Genomic DNA, 19,775 nt, shown 5'->3' on the forward strand with positions numbered 1-19,775 from the left:
TGCTTAGTCACAGCAAGACGCTAAAGACACCTCACACGTGTTGCATGTATTCACTTCAGAATCTAAAGGTGAAAAGTGGAATGAGTGATTGTGTGTATGAGCAAGAAAACATGCATGCTAATGTGTCTTGTGTGTTTGAGCATGACAAGTTCTTCATCAGCCATTTATCTTCTGTGGCAAGCTAGTGTGGGTAGAGGTAGAGGTTAGATGACCTGGAAAACAGCCAATCGTCACCTCGAAGAGAAAGCTTAAGCACAAGCTAAGGGTCAGCCACATTGTTAACATGTGCTGCACAGAGATCTTTAGCTTACATAAGATCCAGGAAACACGATCTGCGTCTGCGCTTCAGAGCTGCACAACTCCCAGTAAACATGTTGAGGGACAACCACTGACTCTACAGACGAAGAAGTATGAAGACACTCTTGGAACAGATGAGTAGTATTTATTATTTCTACACTGGAGAATGAGGGATTTTTGAAAAGGATAATTATGTGTAAGGATCATGTAATACTCTCTAATGTGGAAATCCCTGATGATAATGACTATGAAAGGGGATAGATGAAAAGGTAGTTATACACCCTCAGCGCCAAAAAACTGGCACACTGTGTAAAGTCTACATCAATAAATCTCTGCAAATCTCATCAACATATTTTTTTCACAACAGAACATGAAAAACATAGTAAATGTTTAAACTGAGATTTGCCATTTTAAGAAAAACTAAGGTAACTTTGCAGCTACAGATCTCAAAAACGTTGGGACAGGACCATGTTTACCACAGTGTAGCATCCCGTCTTCTTCTTAAAGACAACCTTGCATTGCATTAGCATTGTCCTGCAGAAATACAGTCCTCAGTACAGTATACCTAAGACATTTTAGTCAATCAATCAAATTAAAAAGCTTATTTGATGAAACTACAGTATAAATCTGGGTAAATAGTCTGTTGCTTCTCTGTGTCACCACAACATTAGTAGCACCTAATGAGTTTACCTGTATCAAACACACACAAAGGCTTTACTGACTAGAAATGTAACAGAAGTGCTGCAGGTGTTACATGATAGCGTTTATCTGTATGTGAGTCACAGGGTCTAAGTAGTTCACTTATTCATCCTAACCCCATCATCCCGTGTTCTGAGGTGCAGAGATGTGGTAACCTAACACCCGGCAACCTCTGATCTGAGATGGCTCAGTGGATCCAGCAGGCTACTTAACACGGCAGAGCACCTCGCACAATCAATATGCCAGTGTACTGTGAACCTGTGTGCCTTGTCAGTGACAGAGAATGAGTTCATAGTGATAATTATACCAACCCATTAGAGTCTTTTTGAGGCTCCCAGGAGAGAAGATGAGAATGGAGCTCATCTCAACCTGACCCCAGTTTTGTTTCAACACGTGCAAAAGATGAAAGGACCTCGAGGGTGTTCCAGTTATTGTGATAATTAGGTTAGCACTGCTGTCCATTAGTGATCTAAGCTGAGGTTGTTAATTTTAAAGAAGGTGGATTAAGGACTAAACCGCATTTAAAACATTAATAGAGTCAAATGACGCTTGAATTGCACTGAGGGGAGCAGATGTTTTCCCTAAAAATAGAAGCATAGAAACTAACAACGTTTGTCAGAGATTTTAATATTAAAGAAACATTTGGACTTGATCTAATATTTCAAAGTTGTAACTTCTATTTCCTGTTGGTTCTTTTCATAAGACAATGCATTTCTGTCTTCGGCACCAGTGTAGTCAAGGACCTTTTGGCAAACCTAGCCAAACATACAGTAACTGAGATCTCCGCCAACTCTCTCCTCCATTCCTTGGCTCAGAAAATGTCTGATCTGTGTAAACAGCAGGCAGAGCCAGTGAATACATGACATTAGCTCTACATAAACACACAGAGGGAGGATGATGATTGGTAGGCTTGCGAACATGTGGTTGCTTCACCTTGTGTTTAGAAAATCTCACGTCTGCTGAGCTGACAGTCCTACCACACTTAATGTCACTTGGCAAAGGCAGTGCCAAACACTGTCAGTGACTCCCTGCTGGCCACAGGTGTTTAACAGATGACAGCCCTGTCTCTGTGATTCCCTGAAACATCAGAGTTTGAGTATCATCAGGATTTGGCTGGTCCAGGTTCCCTATCATCAGAAGACTTAGAGGAATCACCCACTGTTTATCTTTGACCTGTCAAGCGAGATCCTGCACTGTGAGGGCTTTGAGAATAATTTTCTTTTTGCTAGAGTCAGTGCTGAGTAAGAGTCTTTCCCTGGCTGTCTCACAAAGATGTGTACATGCACACAACACCTTTGTTGTATGTGCACCAACAGGACATAGCTACATGAGGAACATGTTGATCCTAGGGTCACAGGGGCAGTAACCCCGACAAATTGCAGCAGCCGTCATACCATCTCTCTCAGGTTCATTCCCATTCTATAAATAAATGCTTACCAAGTGAATATTCAATGGGAATTCTTGCCCTCATATTGAAGGCTTACTGCAAGTCCTTGTCAGCACAGAGACTCCACTGTGGCATGCACTGGATCACATTACATTGTCACCGTCCAACAACCTGAACAGAGCTGGAGGAGAGGAGACAAGAGCAAAGGGGATGAGAGGAGAGATACATGTGACCATTTAGACAGAGAAGCCAGTAAATATTTCCTACTAAAGGACATATCTGTATTTATACACACATTTGTAAGACAGTAGGTCAGTTGCTGGATTTGCTTGGTTTCCTGGAATCTTCCCAGTTTTCCAGAGGTGTTTCTTCTCAGTGCAATGCTTTCTGCAGGGTGTGGTTTGCATATCATATTCCTAAAAGCATTCTTCAATGGAAACGTCATCTAAACGACAAAATGCACAAAACAGAAAACAACAACAACACCAAAACAACTTGTGTGGGACACGCCGTCTATGACAAGAAATTCTGCCGTCAGTTGCTGGATTGACGCCCTCAAGATAAGCAGATAACAAACATCTTCTATTGGGGACACTTGACTTCATATTTATATTTTAAAATTTATGTTCATTAAACACTGGCAAGGTAGCTCCAGGTTTGATCCTGAATTTGACTGGAATGCCTCCTGGAAAACATTAGTGATTGCTCTCGTCCACCAGCAGGTCCATTTAGGTTAAATTCCAAGAACCAATTTAAAACCTCACAGGCTGCATCTGCTGAGTAAACCTAATATTCACCTCTGCACTCTGTGTTCCATCAAGCTGAGACTTCCCATCAGTGTCTCATTTGGAATGATATGAGCTCTCACATCTCTGCTTCGTTTAAATGATTTGTTATTAGAAAGTATTTAGATGTATCAAAGAAGGATCCTGTTAGCAGGTGTGACCACTGCCTTTTTTAGACTTTATTCTTTTATTATTTTGTTTGTTGTTGTCATTGTAAAGCACTTTTTAATTCTGTTTTGAAATGTGTTACATAAATAAATTCTCCTTCCGTCTGTTGTTAGTATTATTAGACAGTGGATTTTTTTATGGGCATACTGTGTATGTATAATGATGCTCATTCCCTAATTTGGTGCTTCATATTTTGATTGTATTGTGTAAGTCATTTTTTGTTTTATTGGTTCTTTGTGTTTAAAATGTATAACCCCAATAAAAACATGACCAAAACAAAAAATAAAAAGAATAAGAATAGGGCCTACAGTGATACTGCCAACAGGACATAACTGCAGGTTGCACTTCATTGTTTGTTGCTGACAGGAAACAGTTGAGCTAATCTGTGATTGCATTCCTGAATGCACTGAACTTCCTGCTGGTTTCAACTTCAATTATAGACTAGGAAAGTCTGGAAGGTTTCCAAAGACACAGGTCTTACTTTCAGGAAAATGAGAGGGAAAGCAAAATGAAAAGGGTAAACTGGTGGTAATAGTTTTTTGCACTGGTATAGGCTGCCTGATGGGAAACAGAGCTCTGCATGTAGTCAAAGGTTATTTCCATGTCTATGGTTGTCTGTGATAAGAAGAATATAGAGTCTAAGGACTGTAAGACTACAATGAAAACAAGGTTTTGGCCAATGGACTAAATGTACTCACTGTAAAATTTCGTAGAAACGGTCATGGCCATCATCACCCAAGATCAGCATAACCAAACAGGTTTAATACAATGTTGTTTACTATGACTGGACATACACTTTGAGACATGATTTTCCAAGATGGAGAGAGGATTAAAGTCAGTGAATTCATCCCCACAGGTGTTCAAATATTACACAAACAATAGTGAATAAATTTCACATGGATCCGTATAAATTTTCAAACAGCAGAACAAAGATGTCCTAGACTTTTCAATCGCTTTACGAAACTTGTGCTTATCAAACTCTCACCAAGTTTGGGAATCACAGATAAAGAAATGTTCAGAGCCTGGATAGATAACGCTATTCTCCTGCCCTTTAGTGTAACTTTCTGTTTGCTGATAATGGCGATTTTGCATTTGTGGTATCATGACACAGTAGCTGACTGTTAGCTGTCCGGGACATGTGGGACTAAAGCAGGTGGAGGCCCTATTCTTTCCTGGCATCAGGGAGTCAGACTGATCTTTGTATGTTCGGCAACAGGCCCGAGAGAGCACAGAGCAGCACCAGTCTGCACCTGATGAGAACACATTTCAAAGCAACAAAATACGTCTCCGGCTCTATTGGCAAACACATCTCTCTCTTTCTTTGACTTCAGTTCATGTCTTACACTGAGACGACAGTCACCCTGTTCAAAGTTCATTAGCAATGTGACTTCTTTACGCCAGTACACTACAGGCCTCAGAGGGCCAATCTGAGGTCTGAAAAGAGGAAGTTCACTTGAGAGTGGGCTGGGTAGATATAGGAAGTGAACCTATTCTGAGTATCAGCAAAGTAAAACAAAGCGTTCATCCTGTCCTCACGGTACAATGCTGACAGACAAACTCAACATAACTGCTGAGTTGGAGACATCTGAATCTTCCCATGTCTTAATCACTCGGCTGGACAAACACGAGAATCTAAAATGAGGAAACACAACAAGCTCTCTGTACAGAGAAGACTTTTCGTCACAGACTGAAAAGCACAAGTGCAATTGATAGCCAGTATTCAAAGTTTAATTTTAATTGAACTTTAAATTTAAATTCAGTTAAAGAACTTGACATATTGAATGCTGGCACACTGGCACTGCTTGATGGTAAACTGAACCAGAGTCATTGTTTATATAATAACATAATACAACATTCAACTTGCTGCTGTGATAAAGCTTTGCTGTGTCTAAAAGACTGATATTAAAGCCCTATGAGCTTTTCCCCCCTTAGACTACAATTAAGTCTGCAACCACTGCTAGAACACCCTGAACTACAAACAATGGTAATTATCCCTAATAATGTTCAGCATGATGAACATTAATGCACATGTGCAGTGGGCTGCACAACACAGAAACAAACCCAGGAGCTGGATTCACATGCATGAGACAGATGAGACGTTCAAATGACTTCAGCATCCAGTTCCTATAGGTGATGGATCACTTGTACCCAAAGTGTAAGTGATCACTTACCTTTTTAAACTTCCCTTTTAATAGTTTTTTCAGTAAATGGGGAGTGATTTTGAAAATACATATTTATTATGTTCGATTGGAAACAATATGAAACTGTTCTAAAATATTAACCCTTCAAACTACACATCAGAAACCTTTCAAATCCTACATATAATAGCCTGGTAGATCATTATTCTGTTTCGTGTGTCATTAAACACAGTCACACCCACATATTATGACAAAAACCTGCACTAAGTCTCTTTAAATTCACCACGTGACCACAAAGAGTCAAAAAAATGTATTGTACCGTAGTTCCAGTGAGTTGCATCTGAATCATCAATTGAGATACAGCTCAGCTGTACAGCATCTTTGCGTCATTAAACTCACAAAGGATTTGTAGGATAACTTTCTGACTAAATCCAGTTGACGCATTTACTAGTGCCCAGACCACATGAGCTTATCCTCAATTGTCCAGACAATGGTGAAATAATTATGGGTTACAATACCCCAATGTTTCACATTTTGTGCGGTTGTTGTACATCTGAGTTTGGAATAACTAGTACAATCACATGTTGGGAGTTAAATTTGGCAAATCAACATTCAGTCAACATTAACATACATATGTTTCAGCATTATACTTTAATGTGCTTGAATGTCAACAGGTGTCAGAAGTATTTATGGGGCTATGGAGACGGGTCAAGTACTGCAATGGTAAAAGACTTTAAAACCTGGGTTTAACGTTGTGGCTGATTAGTGTATTTCGTTAAAGACAAATCTGTGAATGTTATTAAATATAGAATAATTGATGTAATTTATTCAAAGATCAGTTCAAACACTGTCTACTTCACAAAAACACTGACACAGAAGCATGTCACATGTTCAGAGTGCACTAGGTTCGCTCTCTCTTGGGAAAGAGGCGTAAATAAATTAAGGAGTGGCGACTTCCCTGGTGTACTGTCACAGGCAAAGACCTGTCTGTCAAGAAGTTATAAAAAAACAGAAAAACAATTAAGATAATTAGACAGAAGCTCATAACTTTTACTATGTTCAAAGGTCAAAATACACAGAAACACGTGGCAGATGGCAAGCAGACAGATGCTGGAAGAACACTTCCACTGGAACTCATATTTATTAAAGATTCACTCCTTATGAAATATAATACCCATATTTAGTTGTTTTTAGTGCTTACTGTGTGAGTGGTAGCTGAATTATTAACATAAGACCTGTAAGATCTTTTTTGAATCTTTGGTGAGATGCTGATCAAAAAGGTATCAGACAAGCGCGCCCCCTGGTGACAGCTCCTGTGAACAGTTCTTTAAAATGCTGTTTTGTTTTATCAGCTGACTTCCTGAACAGCAGATCAACACATTATTAAAATGTATATGTATAATGTAGCACAATGTTCATTTTGTGTGTGTGGTAGTCTATTTGCTAATACGCATACTTTGATCATTAATACACTTTTAGCTATGAACAAAGTAATTCACCCTTTCACTCGTTGTTATGCTGAAACGTTGCTAAACGTCGTGTTTTGTCTTGTGGGAAACGATCGTGGCGGTGATATAACACGTTTTCACTGGCATTAGCTCCACTTCTGTGTGTTTACTGTGAGATAAATTGTGTTTATATGTGTTAATGTGCTTGTGTTCTTACCACAGTCACCAAAAGGAGTCCCACTCGCTGCCGAAACCCGGGATCGAACCAGGGACCTTTAGATCTTCAGTCTAACGCTCTCCCAACTGAGCTATTTCGGCGCGTCTCTTCTCACCCACATGACACATGTTCATAAGTACATGTCTGTGTATATATATTTATAAACACGTGTACATGCTAATGTGTTTTTACGCTAATGTTTGTTTGTGCTCACTGACACAGCCGTACCTAGCTAGCTAGCCACACAGCTATGCTAACTCCGCAGCCGCTCGCCGGTCAAGACGCTTCCCAAAGTTTCTAAAGCCATTAAAACATTGGCTTTCAAAGAACAGTTGATATAAAAAAAGTAAAACTTTATCGGTATCCTAAATGCCGCTGGAAAATCAGCTGTAGAGAAATAAAAAGTGGTCCATTTGACCGAGCTGTCCTAAGTTACTGTGAATGTTTGGACACAAGATGGCGACACAGGCGACCACAAACTGCTGGTTGACATTTTGTAGCTTTTGTAGCTAAAAATATAAAACAAATTTCATACCATAACCTCTCCACAATGTAGAGAACAAATACACATACAGTATCTATGTACAACATGATGATTAAATTACCTACATTATATTTATAATATTATAATATTACCATGTTAGCATATGCCTCTGTGTGTTTATGTTTAATATTTTTGACAGTTTCTACAGTATAATTTTCTTTTCTTTTCCCCTTCTGGATTTGCGTTTTGCAGGTCCAGGAAAAATCTAAGTAGGAAGTGTACACATTAAAAACTGAACACTTCTCTTATTTTAATTAAGCATCTCACAATCAGATAACATATTGATCAAAAAAGGCTTTTGTGAGAAATGCGTAGTATATTCTGTCAAAGTGCTTCCAGTCTAGGCTCTTTATATTATTTTTGATAATTTGATAATGGCTACAATATTTAAATATGAATGATTGAATGTTTTGCCATCAGTCACAATTAAAGGAGGACGTGGATTTTTAAATACATAGTTATTCTGACTTGTGCTTTTTTGTGGTATCCAAATGTGCACACATATCACAGTGTGATAGACAGGAGCACTTGTAATGCTGGGCCATCAGTGTAACAGTGCAGGTACCTATTCTTATCACTCTGCACTTACCATTAGTATTTGTTTTTATCTTTTTTCTAATGGAGTCATGCCGTGATTTAGTGCTGTACCTTTATTAATCATATGATGTCCCAATGCCAGCATCTATTCCTATTTTCCCTCTTTTCCCCCTAATCTCCCCTCCACGCTCATTCTCTCTCCCTCTCTCTCTCTCTCTCTCCCTCTCTCTCATCACTCTCTCACGTTTTTGTTCATCTGTCATCCCCCAAGGTGACTTTCCTTCTTCCACAGACACTGCAGCTGTTCCTTGCTTTGTTCTGGAAGGACTGAGTGTGGATAAGAGATGAGAGAGATGCAGACTGGTGGAATAAAGAGAAGGGGAACCAAGGGAGGAAATGGGGGTGTGAAAGAGGCGCGCACTGATGAGATTATCAAGCAGGATGGAGGAATGTACAGTGTTGATCCACTGCACAAATCAGTAAGGCAACAAACACTCCCACCACATACACAAACAGATTTGTTTTGGTATAAAAAAAAAAAAAGAAGTGTCCACATCAAGAGATTGAGCTGCCTCGACAGATGTTTACCTGACTAACAAGTTTCATCTTCATTAGTACTGGTGATTAGCTCAGTTGTCACATCACAGAGAGACAGAGTGAGGGTTCACCACAGTCAGCACTAAATACTGCAAGTATCTGGGACGGGGTTTCTAAATTTAGGGATCAGAGAAACAGGGAGTGGGAAATGGGAGATGGAGAAAGGCACAGACAGCTGGAAAAAAAGAGAGACAGATTTGGGCAGTAAGGTGCAAAGGATGAGATATGGAGGAGCTCCCAGGTCACTCGGAGCAGGATTAATCAAAGCAGTTTCCTGTTGTGTGAATATATAGCTTCAACAGGGAAGGAAGCACAGTGACTAAACTTTTCTTTGAAAAGGCACAAAATTGGCATATTCCAGTGTCTTCTGCATCCCTATACTTCATTTCATGATTTTGATGACTATGAAAGTAAAAAGGTTTTTCAGGTTCATTTAGAAAACAATGTACAATTTCCTGTCAATCTATATAATTTCTTCTTCTATATTGTCTGTGTTTCTTTTATCATTTCGTGTGCCTAAAACAGAAACAGGAGACTCAAATTTCTACTTATTTAACTTATTTAAACGCTGTATAATAACATAAAATATAATAAATACATTTTAGAAAACCAACAGCAACCAGTGCATTGAACATGACACATACATGAATTCACACGATGAACACAATGAACTGGGATAGTTAAATTTTTAAATAGATCACCTTTTTAATACAGATTCTGTTCTGCTCTATACAATAACACATAATATAAATCTTATACAATACTAATATTTTTCTATACACGTGGTCATAAATGTACAGTACCGTGTACACAGATACAGTATTAACACAAATACGCTTACATGTATCGTATCTTTACAATAACTTTCCAAATCACTCAAGAGTTTATGATGGCTGATTTTCTTTCTATTTTTGACTAAAGCCCAAACCTTTGCTTCAGTATTTACATCCCTGAAAATGTACACGAATACACAAGAATTATTTTCTTTTGTCTGGCTCACCAAGAGTGTAAAAGTAGTGAGGATGAAGGAAGAGACAGCCCGAAGCTCAAGGAGCTTGTCAAGACATGAATCCTTGCAAAGTTCAAATCGTACTCTGCCTACTTTCCGAAATGAAACTTTACCTACTGTAACACTCATAATACATACCCATGATAGCAGATTGAGGGCTGGTTTATTGTTTTATGTCCTGCATGTCTGGAAATGAGACATGAAGCCCTGAGGAGAAAGAGAGATACAGATATAGAGTGTAATGTCCAGGTCTGTTTGTCTCTGCAGTCGCTCAAAGTGTCCAAAAGCAGCGAGTCTGCCCTCCAGACAACAAACAGCTACTGTAACAGGAGACATCCCATGTCAGTGATTGTTTTTCCGTGTTCACATTTCTCTGGTGTAGATGCTAGTAAACCCACACTGACTACAGAGATAGTTCAAATAAAGGTTTCACAAAATATTGCCCTTTGAATCCCATTTTAAAAATGAAGTGATATAATTTCAATAATATTACAGTGGCCTGTCATATACACATAGTTACAATTGCTCCACATAATTATCTTTTCTGTCATGCCCACCTCCTGCTGTTAATCAGAAGATTAAGTCCTCTTTCTTCTCTCTTCCCGCTGTAATCTAAAGCATAAATAGAAAACACATTTCTGTGTTCACATTCTCTTTGTTCACATCCTTGGGGTCATTGCTTTACTCGTGATTTATTGCACATAATCATAGACACACACACACACTCATTTATTAATTTACACAACCGCACACACATGCATATATGCACACATGCAAACATACAATCATACAAATATCCTCGCTTATGTCATTGTAATTCTTAGTTTATTTTTAAACATAAAGAAAAGGTCATGCCTTCTTTAATTTGCACATATTCTTCTCAAATATGGTGCTTACTTGAAATGAAATCAGAATTTTTATTTTATTTTATTTTTTTGCAGTTTTCTGGTAGTCATGAGAGCCTGTAAACGTTGAATCTGAGCTCTTTCATTTAAGTGTCATTTACCCACCATTTGCTGTACCATATATAGTATGTGCAAACACTTTCTATGTCTTCTTCTATTGTTGTAAACATACAGCCGGTCATTCAGCACCATGAGAATATATTCATAACTCAATTAAGGCATGAAAAATAAGGGAAAGAAATATAGACTTCCTTTAATATTGTTTCTCACTGAGAATATCTGTGCAGGTAGATATTGGTGTGCTTTCACAAATAATGACTAAATATAGATGAGTCTACTGTATGTGTGTATATATGTCTCATACTGTGTGTATGTCTGTGTGCATATGTAGATGCACATGCAAGTTCGGAGTGCAGGCTGGAACAATAATGTATGCATTTGAGGTTATCTAACCCTTACAGGATATGTGGGGTGCACAGTTGTATTTTTACTAGCCATGGCTATGTGGTTGTCATAAGTGGCCATCTTCTCAGTTAGGACCTTGGTTAATGAGGGTCTGCTTAAGGAGAACAAGAAACTGACTCAGGACTCACCAATCTGAACTACAGGTCATGGAATTTGTCCTGACCTATGTAAACGAACTGCTTCTCAATTTTCACACATTAGGATCCATTTCTAGCAAAACTGGCAAGATACATACTATTCTTCAAATTCGCCCACGCACACTCACACATACAATCACACGTGTGCACACTGAACACCAGCGTTATTCCCTCACTGCCTCAGTGAGGCATCGATCCGTGCCATCACTGGCCTCCACCCGTGGCTTGCGACTCTTTCTCTGGCCTCCCCCCTCCACCCAGGAATTATGTATAACTGTTCCCCCGCTTGGAGCCGGGTCCACCTGCAGAAGGGATACTACCCTTTTCTTGACACGGGTTTTGAGTGCACGACGCAGCTTCTGCCTGGTGAAAGCGTAGAGCAGAGGATGAAAGATAGTGGTTCCATAAGCCATTGCCAAGAAGCAGAGGCGGAGTCGCACCAGGCCATCGCTGGGACCCAGACACAGGATTAGAACATTAACTGCAGACAGAGGGGCCCAGCAGCCCAGGAAGGTGGATATAATGATCAGGGACATTTTTAAGACGCGGCGCTGACGTTCTCTGCGGTCCCTGTGCCTGCGCACTGCCCGTCTCAAGGCTATGATGGCCGAAACAGAGGCCTGGACACCCATGGAAGAGGCAGGCAGTGGGGATGTAGCATGGGTCTGGGTTGAGGCTGAAGCTGGGGTTGGAGAAGCAGGAGTGGCTGGCGTGGTAGCAATGGGGGTGGTAGCAGCAGTGCTGACAGTAGTGACTGTTGCTCCACTGTCAGACATCCCTTGAGGCATGGAGCAGAGTGGTGGGGGTGATGTTGGTGTAGGGGTGGGAGAGGGAATGAGGGGAGGATGGGTGAGATTTTGGTTCTGGTTGGAGGATACTACCTCTGTCGGCAGGCTGAGGTCCTTCCTCCTCTGTCTCCTGCAGCGAATCCTGCAGGTGGAGTCCTTTGCACGCGTACCCCTCATCATGTGGGAGCCAATGCGGATGTTGAGGGCCTGTAGGATCCTAGAGTAGGTGAACAACATGACTGCCACAGCGATGAAAAAGCAGGGCACTTGGAGTAACAAGTGGTAATACATTGCCATGCCTGTGTAATACCCTTGTCCTCCAACACACAGAAGTGTCCTGTTCTGCCATATTGGAGCCAGGTGGGGTGAAGGGGAAGACGGGTGACTGGAAGGTAATAAGGAAGGAGAGAGGGAGGAAAAAATGGGGGTCAGTCTAGTGGTGAGCTGAGAGTCGTTGTTCTGCCTCTCCGGCTCCTCATCCTCACCATCCTCAGCACTTGAAGAGAAGAAGTCTCCCTCAAGGAAGGGCAGGAAGAACACAGCAAGAGACACAGCCCACACTGCTGCTAAAAGCAGCGCAGCACGCCGGGGGGTCAGCAAACGACTAGCTGGGCGAACCGAAATGTCATATCGGTCCAGACTGATTACCAACACGTTCACTGCTGTGGCCACACTGGTGAACGTGACACAGGCCTCATGAAAACAGCAGAGTGTGGCCAGGCTGCCGAGTCCACTTCCATTAGCTGGTAGCAGGATCACAGCCACAGTCAGGGGCAGACACAGAACACAAACTAATATATCCAGCACATGGAGGTTGACCGTGACCAGGTTGCTGACCGAATCCACCAGGTTGGACTGAGCACAGTAGAGCACAAGTACGGTTAGGTTGCTGCTGAAGCCCAACACCAGCTCCAGCATCAGCACAGTGGTCAAAGACACCTGGAAGCCCAGAGGGTAGGGCGTGCTCCAGCCCTCCTCCACACCCACCTCACCTCCTCCATCCAGCAGGCCTACCCCCTGACCATCGCTGGTCTCCAGAAGGTCACGATAGCCTTCGGTCTCCATTGACGCCACAGCGCTCCTTCACACATAGCAACAGCGGCCGCCACACCAGACCATACTCTGTCTCTTCTTGTCCTCTGGCTCAAACGAGACAGAAATGGATGATGGCCCAATCTATGGTTGATTCTATAAAAAACAGTAAAGAGAAACAGAAAGGTGAGAAGGAAGACATAGACAGACAGAGGGCAGAGAAAGATCAAGCAGTTTAGCAGTCTTGTCTCATATTTACACAAAAATAAAACTGTACAAATCAAACTTGTCAGATTTCACAAGGGAAGCAAAGCTATGAGTTGGCAGAGTGAGATGAAAGTGATCTTGCCAGCTGATTGGAGCCATGGTGTGCAGTTCAAGCTGCTGCTGATGACCCATGATGTCTTACTGCACTCAGACTGCATTTAGACAACAAGCTTTAAAAGACAATGGTTGAGAAGGGAGGAATTACACCAGGCTGTCTCTTGGGGGACATTTGCATATGAGAACATTAAGCAGGGCCCCAACAGAGGATCCCATGACAATATACAAGCAAGTGATGATTTATTTCTTGACCAGGTTTTAATTTCATACTGAGCTGAATTCTGCTGTAAAGATGTAGCATGCTTCTCATGAGCCCAAGTGGGTGGATGTTTGATTCATTCCTACGCAATAAACATAACAGTATATGGGTCAGAAATTAAGCTTTGAGGATTCAGTAAACAAACAGACCCTGTACTGTTAAGATGAAAGTGCTCCCAGTGTACAACAGTATTTAGCGTAGGGTCTATCAATGCCCATACTTCTCTCTCCATGCTGTTTAACCCACATTGTGAAGACAATTAATACCTATACAAATCCACAACATAAGAAAATGCAGCCCTCTTGTTAAATCCTTTGTCTTTAGTTTTCCCATAAGCAGTATAAATGTCTCAGCATCTACCTTGATAAGCAGAGGTATAGCAGGGGCCGTGCAATGCATGTCAACATTGCAGGTACCCAACTGAGAGTGGCAGCAGTTAATCGTTCTCAGAAGGAGGTGTAATGAAGACGAATGGATCAATGATTCACAAACAGTGGCACATAAATGTTAGCAGAAAAAGACCAGCTCCTCTGGCATCCTCTTACCATACCACCTTGTTCTCCTGTGCTCTGAAACATTCCTAACGTCCCTGTATACTCTGTCTCCTTTTCAGTTTACTGGGTGAGGCAGACTACTTTGCATGTAGAACATGTTATCCATGGTTGGCTGGATGCTCTGTGCTTGGGAAGAAATCCTATAGAGTGCTGGTTGATTTGAGAGAAAGACGGCCCCATGTCTGCATAAAGTAAAAAAACTATTCCCTGACTGAATGAAGAAGCTCTACAGGTGTGTCATTTCTGGCAGCGTTGACCCCAACATTTCTTGTTAACCTTTCCACCTGCTTAGCTTTTGTTTTTAACCTCTCTTTTTTTTATATGTATTTTTTCTTCCCATTTGTCATGTGGAAAGGACCTGCAGGCAGAACAGGACTCAGTGTGGAACAGTGGTCTATCTTAATCCACTAATGGGTTCCATGGGGTTTGCAGTTTTGCTGGAACATTGATTTAAAGCATCATCGATCTGCCAATTTAACAAGCCTTAGGCAAGGGAGCACAAAGACACACTCACTATCTCATTCTCTCAAGTACCTGTGGTCTAATTTTGAGCGCTGCATAAAACAGTTGCGATAGTTGTGAATGAATTTGAACTATTACCTTCTTTTAACACCAGCTGCAATTAAAAATAATTGGTTTTATTCATTTAGTTGAACACAGTTTAACATTTAAAGTACTGGACTAAACTGAAAGTGAACAAAGGAAGTATTACTGCTATGTTAACTGATCACAGACAGAGAGTAAAGATGGCTCAATCTAGATCCATCCTGTGGTTTGGACTATTTACACTGAGCGATGTTTCAGTGGGCCACATCCCTGTAATACAATGAAAATCAATTGTTACAGTCTTCCATACGGTGGACAACACAGTGCTACAGAGGAGTGTGAAACAAAGGAACACATTGCATCTTACAGTTGCACAGCTAATACTGCATGGACCAAGCAGTATCTTCATGCTCAAGTCAAGGTTGTCAGAACCACTTTAGTAAATGAGTGTACGGGGAGTTTGATAGTATATATAAGAGCTAAATAAATGTAAAGAATGATATAACTGTTGTCAGTCAAGTGTGTTCAAAATTATACATGGCTGAACGTGATAACAAAAAGAGACTAAATCAATAGTTATTTTTAAGTAAAATTATGACTGGTATTCTACAGTCACTGATTTCATTAGTCGGGTCGTCGTCCTTTTCTCATATCAGTTGGGATAATATTTAGATTAGGATGATTGTTCACTGGGTAAATTAGTAAACTGTTTTCAACAAAAGTAATTTATTCTATTCTATGACTAAGCAAAATAATGACCCACAATCAGCCTTTTGATGATGGATACCTAGAACGGACAATGGAATAAAAATAAAATACAGATAAAGAGTAGAAAACATCTGCGTTAACATGTTGTTGGAGGGTAGGACAACATGTCAGAAGCTTGTTGTATGAGCAGCTGGGACTCTGACTTGCAGGCAGGAAAAGTCACATTATTCTGAAGAAGAAAATTAAAATGTGCAGATGGGGGACTTGTTATTGGGCAGCTTTTTAAATCATCACCAGTGCCTTTCAGGGTGAACTGTATTTACTCAAGTTCATTTGAGGCTGCAGATCAACCTTATACTATTTGTGGTTTTGGTAAATGAGAAACAAGCTGCACGTCAGCGAGGTGCAGTTTTGATTCAAATCATTGTACAGCTTTATGCCTGTTCCAAATATGAATTCGTATGCATGTTAGCTGAGTAACAGAAAAAAGCTGGAAACAAAGTGAAACTTTGATGCCGTTTTATATCCAGTCTTTGATTGACAAGTCAGACAGAAGAGTGCTTAGAGCATGTCCTATGAAACATCTTAAATTAGGATATGACCTGAGCAAACAGACATATTCACGCTTGCTTAACCGGATTCAAACTGTTTTGTAGCTCAATATATTAAAGCATCGGGATGAGCAAATTTGTTTGCGTTAGACTCTGTGCCACCCTACTCAGTCATCAATCAACACCATCATTTACAATCATGCATTGAAAGCCAAATAACATGGCTGGTTGCTTCAGTATGGAATCAAATGAGTAATTATCTACAGATTTATTCTGACTTTGCAGATGTTTTCATCAAATCTGATGTCTCAGTTACTGTAGATTGTGTGCTTTGCTCCAAAACAACAACAACAACAACATCAAACTAACAGTGTCATAGACTGCACAACTTCCTGGACCCTGCTGTCAGTATTATTATAGGTGTTGGGTAGGAGATGACAGGTTGTCAAGCACCTTTTCACAGTATTGAAGGTTAAATGCTAGAGCAGATTCTGTTGTCAAAGTGAGACTTTCCCTTTTTGTCCTCTCTTGCCACCTTGCATACAGTTTTCAAACACACTTACAGTTATTCACACTTTGTGTTTTTACCTGACAGCATGGTTTCTGCCAGGGGCTAAATTATTTCTGTCCAACAATTAGACAAAAAGTGGCCATGCTTTGGCCCTAAGAGCATAGAGACAATATGGTAGGACGTCTCTCTTTTGGCATTTTAATTAGGTGTGTCTGGATAGCAACACCGAATGATTATGCTGAGAGGATTTGTCAAAAAGGGGGGAAGGACAATATTGTCAAACATTGTTATGCATACAGTATGTCATAGACCAATTGTCTTCTACCAATTGAAAAAGAAATCAGAATAATTAAAGTCCTGCTAGAGGAGCATGCATGAGGCACTGATGTTAGACGTCTCTCTAAACTCACAACTGCAGCAACAGCACTTTCAGTTGTATAGTGACACAGCAGCAGTGGATGCCAAGATGAAATTCAAGTTTTAGGTTAACACGGCCTCAAGTGTTTGTTCCTGTGTCTTTAGTCAAACACATGTTTATTGTTAAAAAAAGACTCTTTGTTATTCAAAGAAACAGATTTAATTGTTTTATTTCCTCATTACAATCTTGCAAAATAGTTTTGTCTTGTCACTAGATGTGACAATGAGGTTTACCTGCTTACACACTTCCCTTAAGGTTTCAGTGAGCTCCACAATAGCTTGCACTAAGGTAGTGTAAGTATTCTGTCCTAATGGCAGTTCTTATTTTATATCTATATACCTGCTTTTGATCTTTATATTCAGCTGTTGGAAATTGTACAGCTCCCTTGTGAGTCTCAGTTCAAACATCACTGCTATTTACATGAGGATAAGAACAATAACCAAAGTCGATGTGTGGAATTTTTATTTTTTCTAAAAATGATTGGAAAAACTGTGTTGCTGCCTGGTGGTTCAGATAACAGAAATACTGTTTACAAGAGGACACTGTATCTAGCTACAGATATACAGTAGAAAGAGAACAGTGTAGCTGTATTTCATTCTGGTTTTTGTAGGCTTCTATCCAAAGACAAATAGTTTCCTGATTCTGCTTTGATAAACTTTTCATCAAACTGTAAAATGTCACTACAAAATGGTGAGACTAGAAGCTCTTTGAGTCTATGGGGCTGACACTACAAGTTGACATTTAGAAAGAAAGGGAAGCAGAAGAGGGACAGGAAACAAGGGAATTAAAGCAGAAAAAGGGGGAAAAGACAGAAAGCAAATGGGATGATGGCGCATGCAGCTTGCTGACTCATGGTTGTCTTAGGTATTCCCAAAGTCCGCAGTGAGACAATCGATCAAAGGCTTAATTTTCCCACTCAGTTCAGCCAGTAGTGTTACCAGCAAGCCACCACCAGCTGGACAGCAGCATCCCTGGCATGCTTCCAACAAATCAGCCTGGACAAGGCAACAACACATCCTGCACAGTGAGAGCAACAACATATTAAACTGTCTGCTTCTGATGGGGATAACTTCAGGATATTCAGAAGAAACACAATTTGTACATACAACGATCTGAATACTGCGCACTTACTACAGGTATCTGTGTAACTCTGAAAGTATTAAATCCAACACTTACACTCTTTATGTGAGGCCAAGCAACACTTAACACAGTAAAATTTTAAAATGGGTCATCACAACTCCTGCCAAGCTTGCTGGAGACACACAAGTACACCATGTAGTCAACAATGTATTGCTCGCTACCACCCACCCACACAGCCACCCACTGCCAGCCCACATCTCTGTACATGCTTCCTGCCCGTATGCTCTTCACAGATACAGCAGAAGATGGATTGCTATCTGAGGTGAATGACATCTTGTGTGCTTAATAGACTGCTGAATCCCGACTGCTTTTATGTCTTAGATAGGTCCGGGAGACAGAGACAGAGGTAACGGGAGGTAAAGTAAAAATTGGAGGTAGGTGCAGTGAGCGAGTGATGGATGGTTGGGAGGCTTAGGGGTGTGCAGATGGATGCTGAGTTGTGTGCTCGCTGGAGGGGAATGTTTGTTCCCTGCTCACTACCTCTATCCATCTCTCTTTTGAATAGTCCCAGTTGCACCGCCTCGTCTCTGTCTTCACCATCCATCTTACAGCCAGCACATGGCTCTCCGCTCTGTACAATATCTTTGTGTAATCCCCCCCAGATCACCTGGATTGACTATTCTATGATTCTGAATATTAAACTAGTGCTTCATAATGCAAGAGAGCAAGTAGCCTGTCACGTTGCCGTCACATCAGAGGCCTTGTGCTGCAGCTAGAATAAAGGCTCATATGTCCACTCAGTTGATACAGCATTTCTGACATGTTGATAGCAGAATATCAACAAGGAAGCTTTAGGAGGCAGGTTAATTATCACAGTCTTTAATCTATAGGAGCTCTGTATAAGAAGAAGGCCTTGTTCCCTACTGCTCTGGTCCATAGGGTATGAAGTATCATTACCACCTGACAGCCTGTTCGATGGATTCCATTTTGCTCCACCATTCATTAAAAACACTCCCCAGTGTCCTATATCCAGCGATGACATCCAAAGCCTGTAATTTTGCTATTATGCGTGCCACCCATCAATAAGCACTAATCAAGGCTCCCATGCAATCACAGTTCTTTAAAACAAGAAGAAATCTAACTCAAGTGTGAAAGCTGGTGAAACTGAAAAAAAAAAATGGAGTCAAACTGGAGACTGTTAAGTAAATTAGAGCTTTAGAAGGATGTTCACTGGCTCACTGAAAAGAATGGCAGTGATTAGTAATAATGATGGTTGGACAATAAAACAGGATAAAGTAAAAAGTATGAAGATGTTAATTATATGTCTATTATACCAATAATTACTCCTACATCTCTTATGTACTCTGAAGTGATTGGTTGTAATTAGTAATGTGTGCCATCACACTCGTCATCAAGAGTTAATGATTTGTCCAAATGTAGTTGTGTAGCCTGTGTGCTGCACCCACTCGTGTTGTGTTGCAGTGTTGTAAGTAAACACGTCGCAGTTGGTCATTTTAATGCTGCTGGGGTGACAAAGCAAATGAGTAGTCTAAAATGGAAGAGACCCTTTACTCTATTCACATTATATACCATTAAAGAGGCACTTTGCACTACTGGCTTAAACATGACGTTCGGTTTACTTGTTCCGTGAAACACCATACTTCCTGTAAA

The 19,775-nt window shown here is 40.7% G+C and overlaps 2 protein-coding genes and 1 non-coding gene across 3 annotated transcripts in view; all 3 read right to left on the reverse strand.

Moving 5' to 3' along the window:
* Positions 1–7,299, reverse strand: part of LOC113153266 (inositol hexakisphosphate kinase 2-like) — a 28,609-nt gene extending 21,310 nt beyond the window's left edge. Inside the window, exons 1-2 of the mRNA XM_026346818.2 lie at positions 2,679–7,299; positions 2,434–2,564 (exon numbers count right to left, since the gene is read on the reverse strand). Coding sequence (XP_026202603.1) covers positions 2,434–2,467 — 34 coding nt within the window. The 5' untranslated portion in view covers positions 2,468–2,564; positions 2,679–7,299. The remainder of the gene's footprint in view (positions 1–2,433; positions 2,565–2,678) is intronic.
* On the reverse strand, positions 7,168–7,240 carry trnaf-gaa. The gene has a single exon. It is a non-coding gene; the product is annotated as a tRNA-Phe (tRNA).
* A 2,222-nt stretch (positions 7,300–9,521) lies between the features above and the next one.
* LOC113154680 (G-protein coupled receptor 22) lies at positions 9,522–13,186 on the reverse strand. Its single transcript, XM_026349009.1, has one exon. The coding sequence runs from the start codon at positions 13,184–13,186 to the stop codon at positions 11,498–11,500; it is 1,689 nt and encodes a 562-aa protein (XP_026204794.1). The 3' UTR covers positions 9,522–11,497.
* Positions 13,187–19,775: the final 6,589 nt, after the last annotated feature.

The sequence above is a fragment of the Anabas testudineus genome, chromosome 5 (assembly GCF_900324465.2).
Source record: "Anabas testudineus chromosome 5, fAnaTes1.2, whole genome shotgun sequence".
NCBI classification, from domain to species: Eukaryota; Metazoa; Chordata; class Actinopteri; order Anabantiformes; family Anabantidae; genus Anabas; species Anabas testudineus.

Excerpts from the sequence above, each read along its gene's own strand:
- LOC113154680 (XM_026349009.1), bottom strand. The coding sequence starts at position 13,186 with ATGGAGACCGAAGGCTATCGTGACCTTCTGGAGACCAGCGATGGTCAG.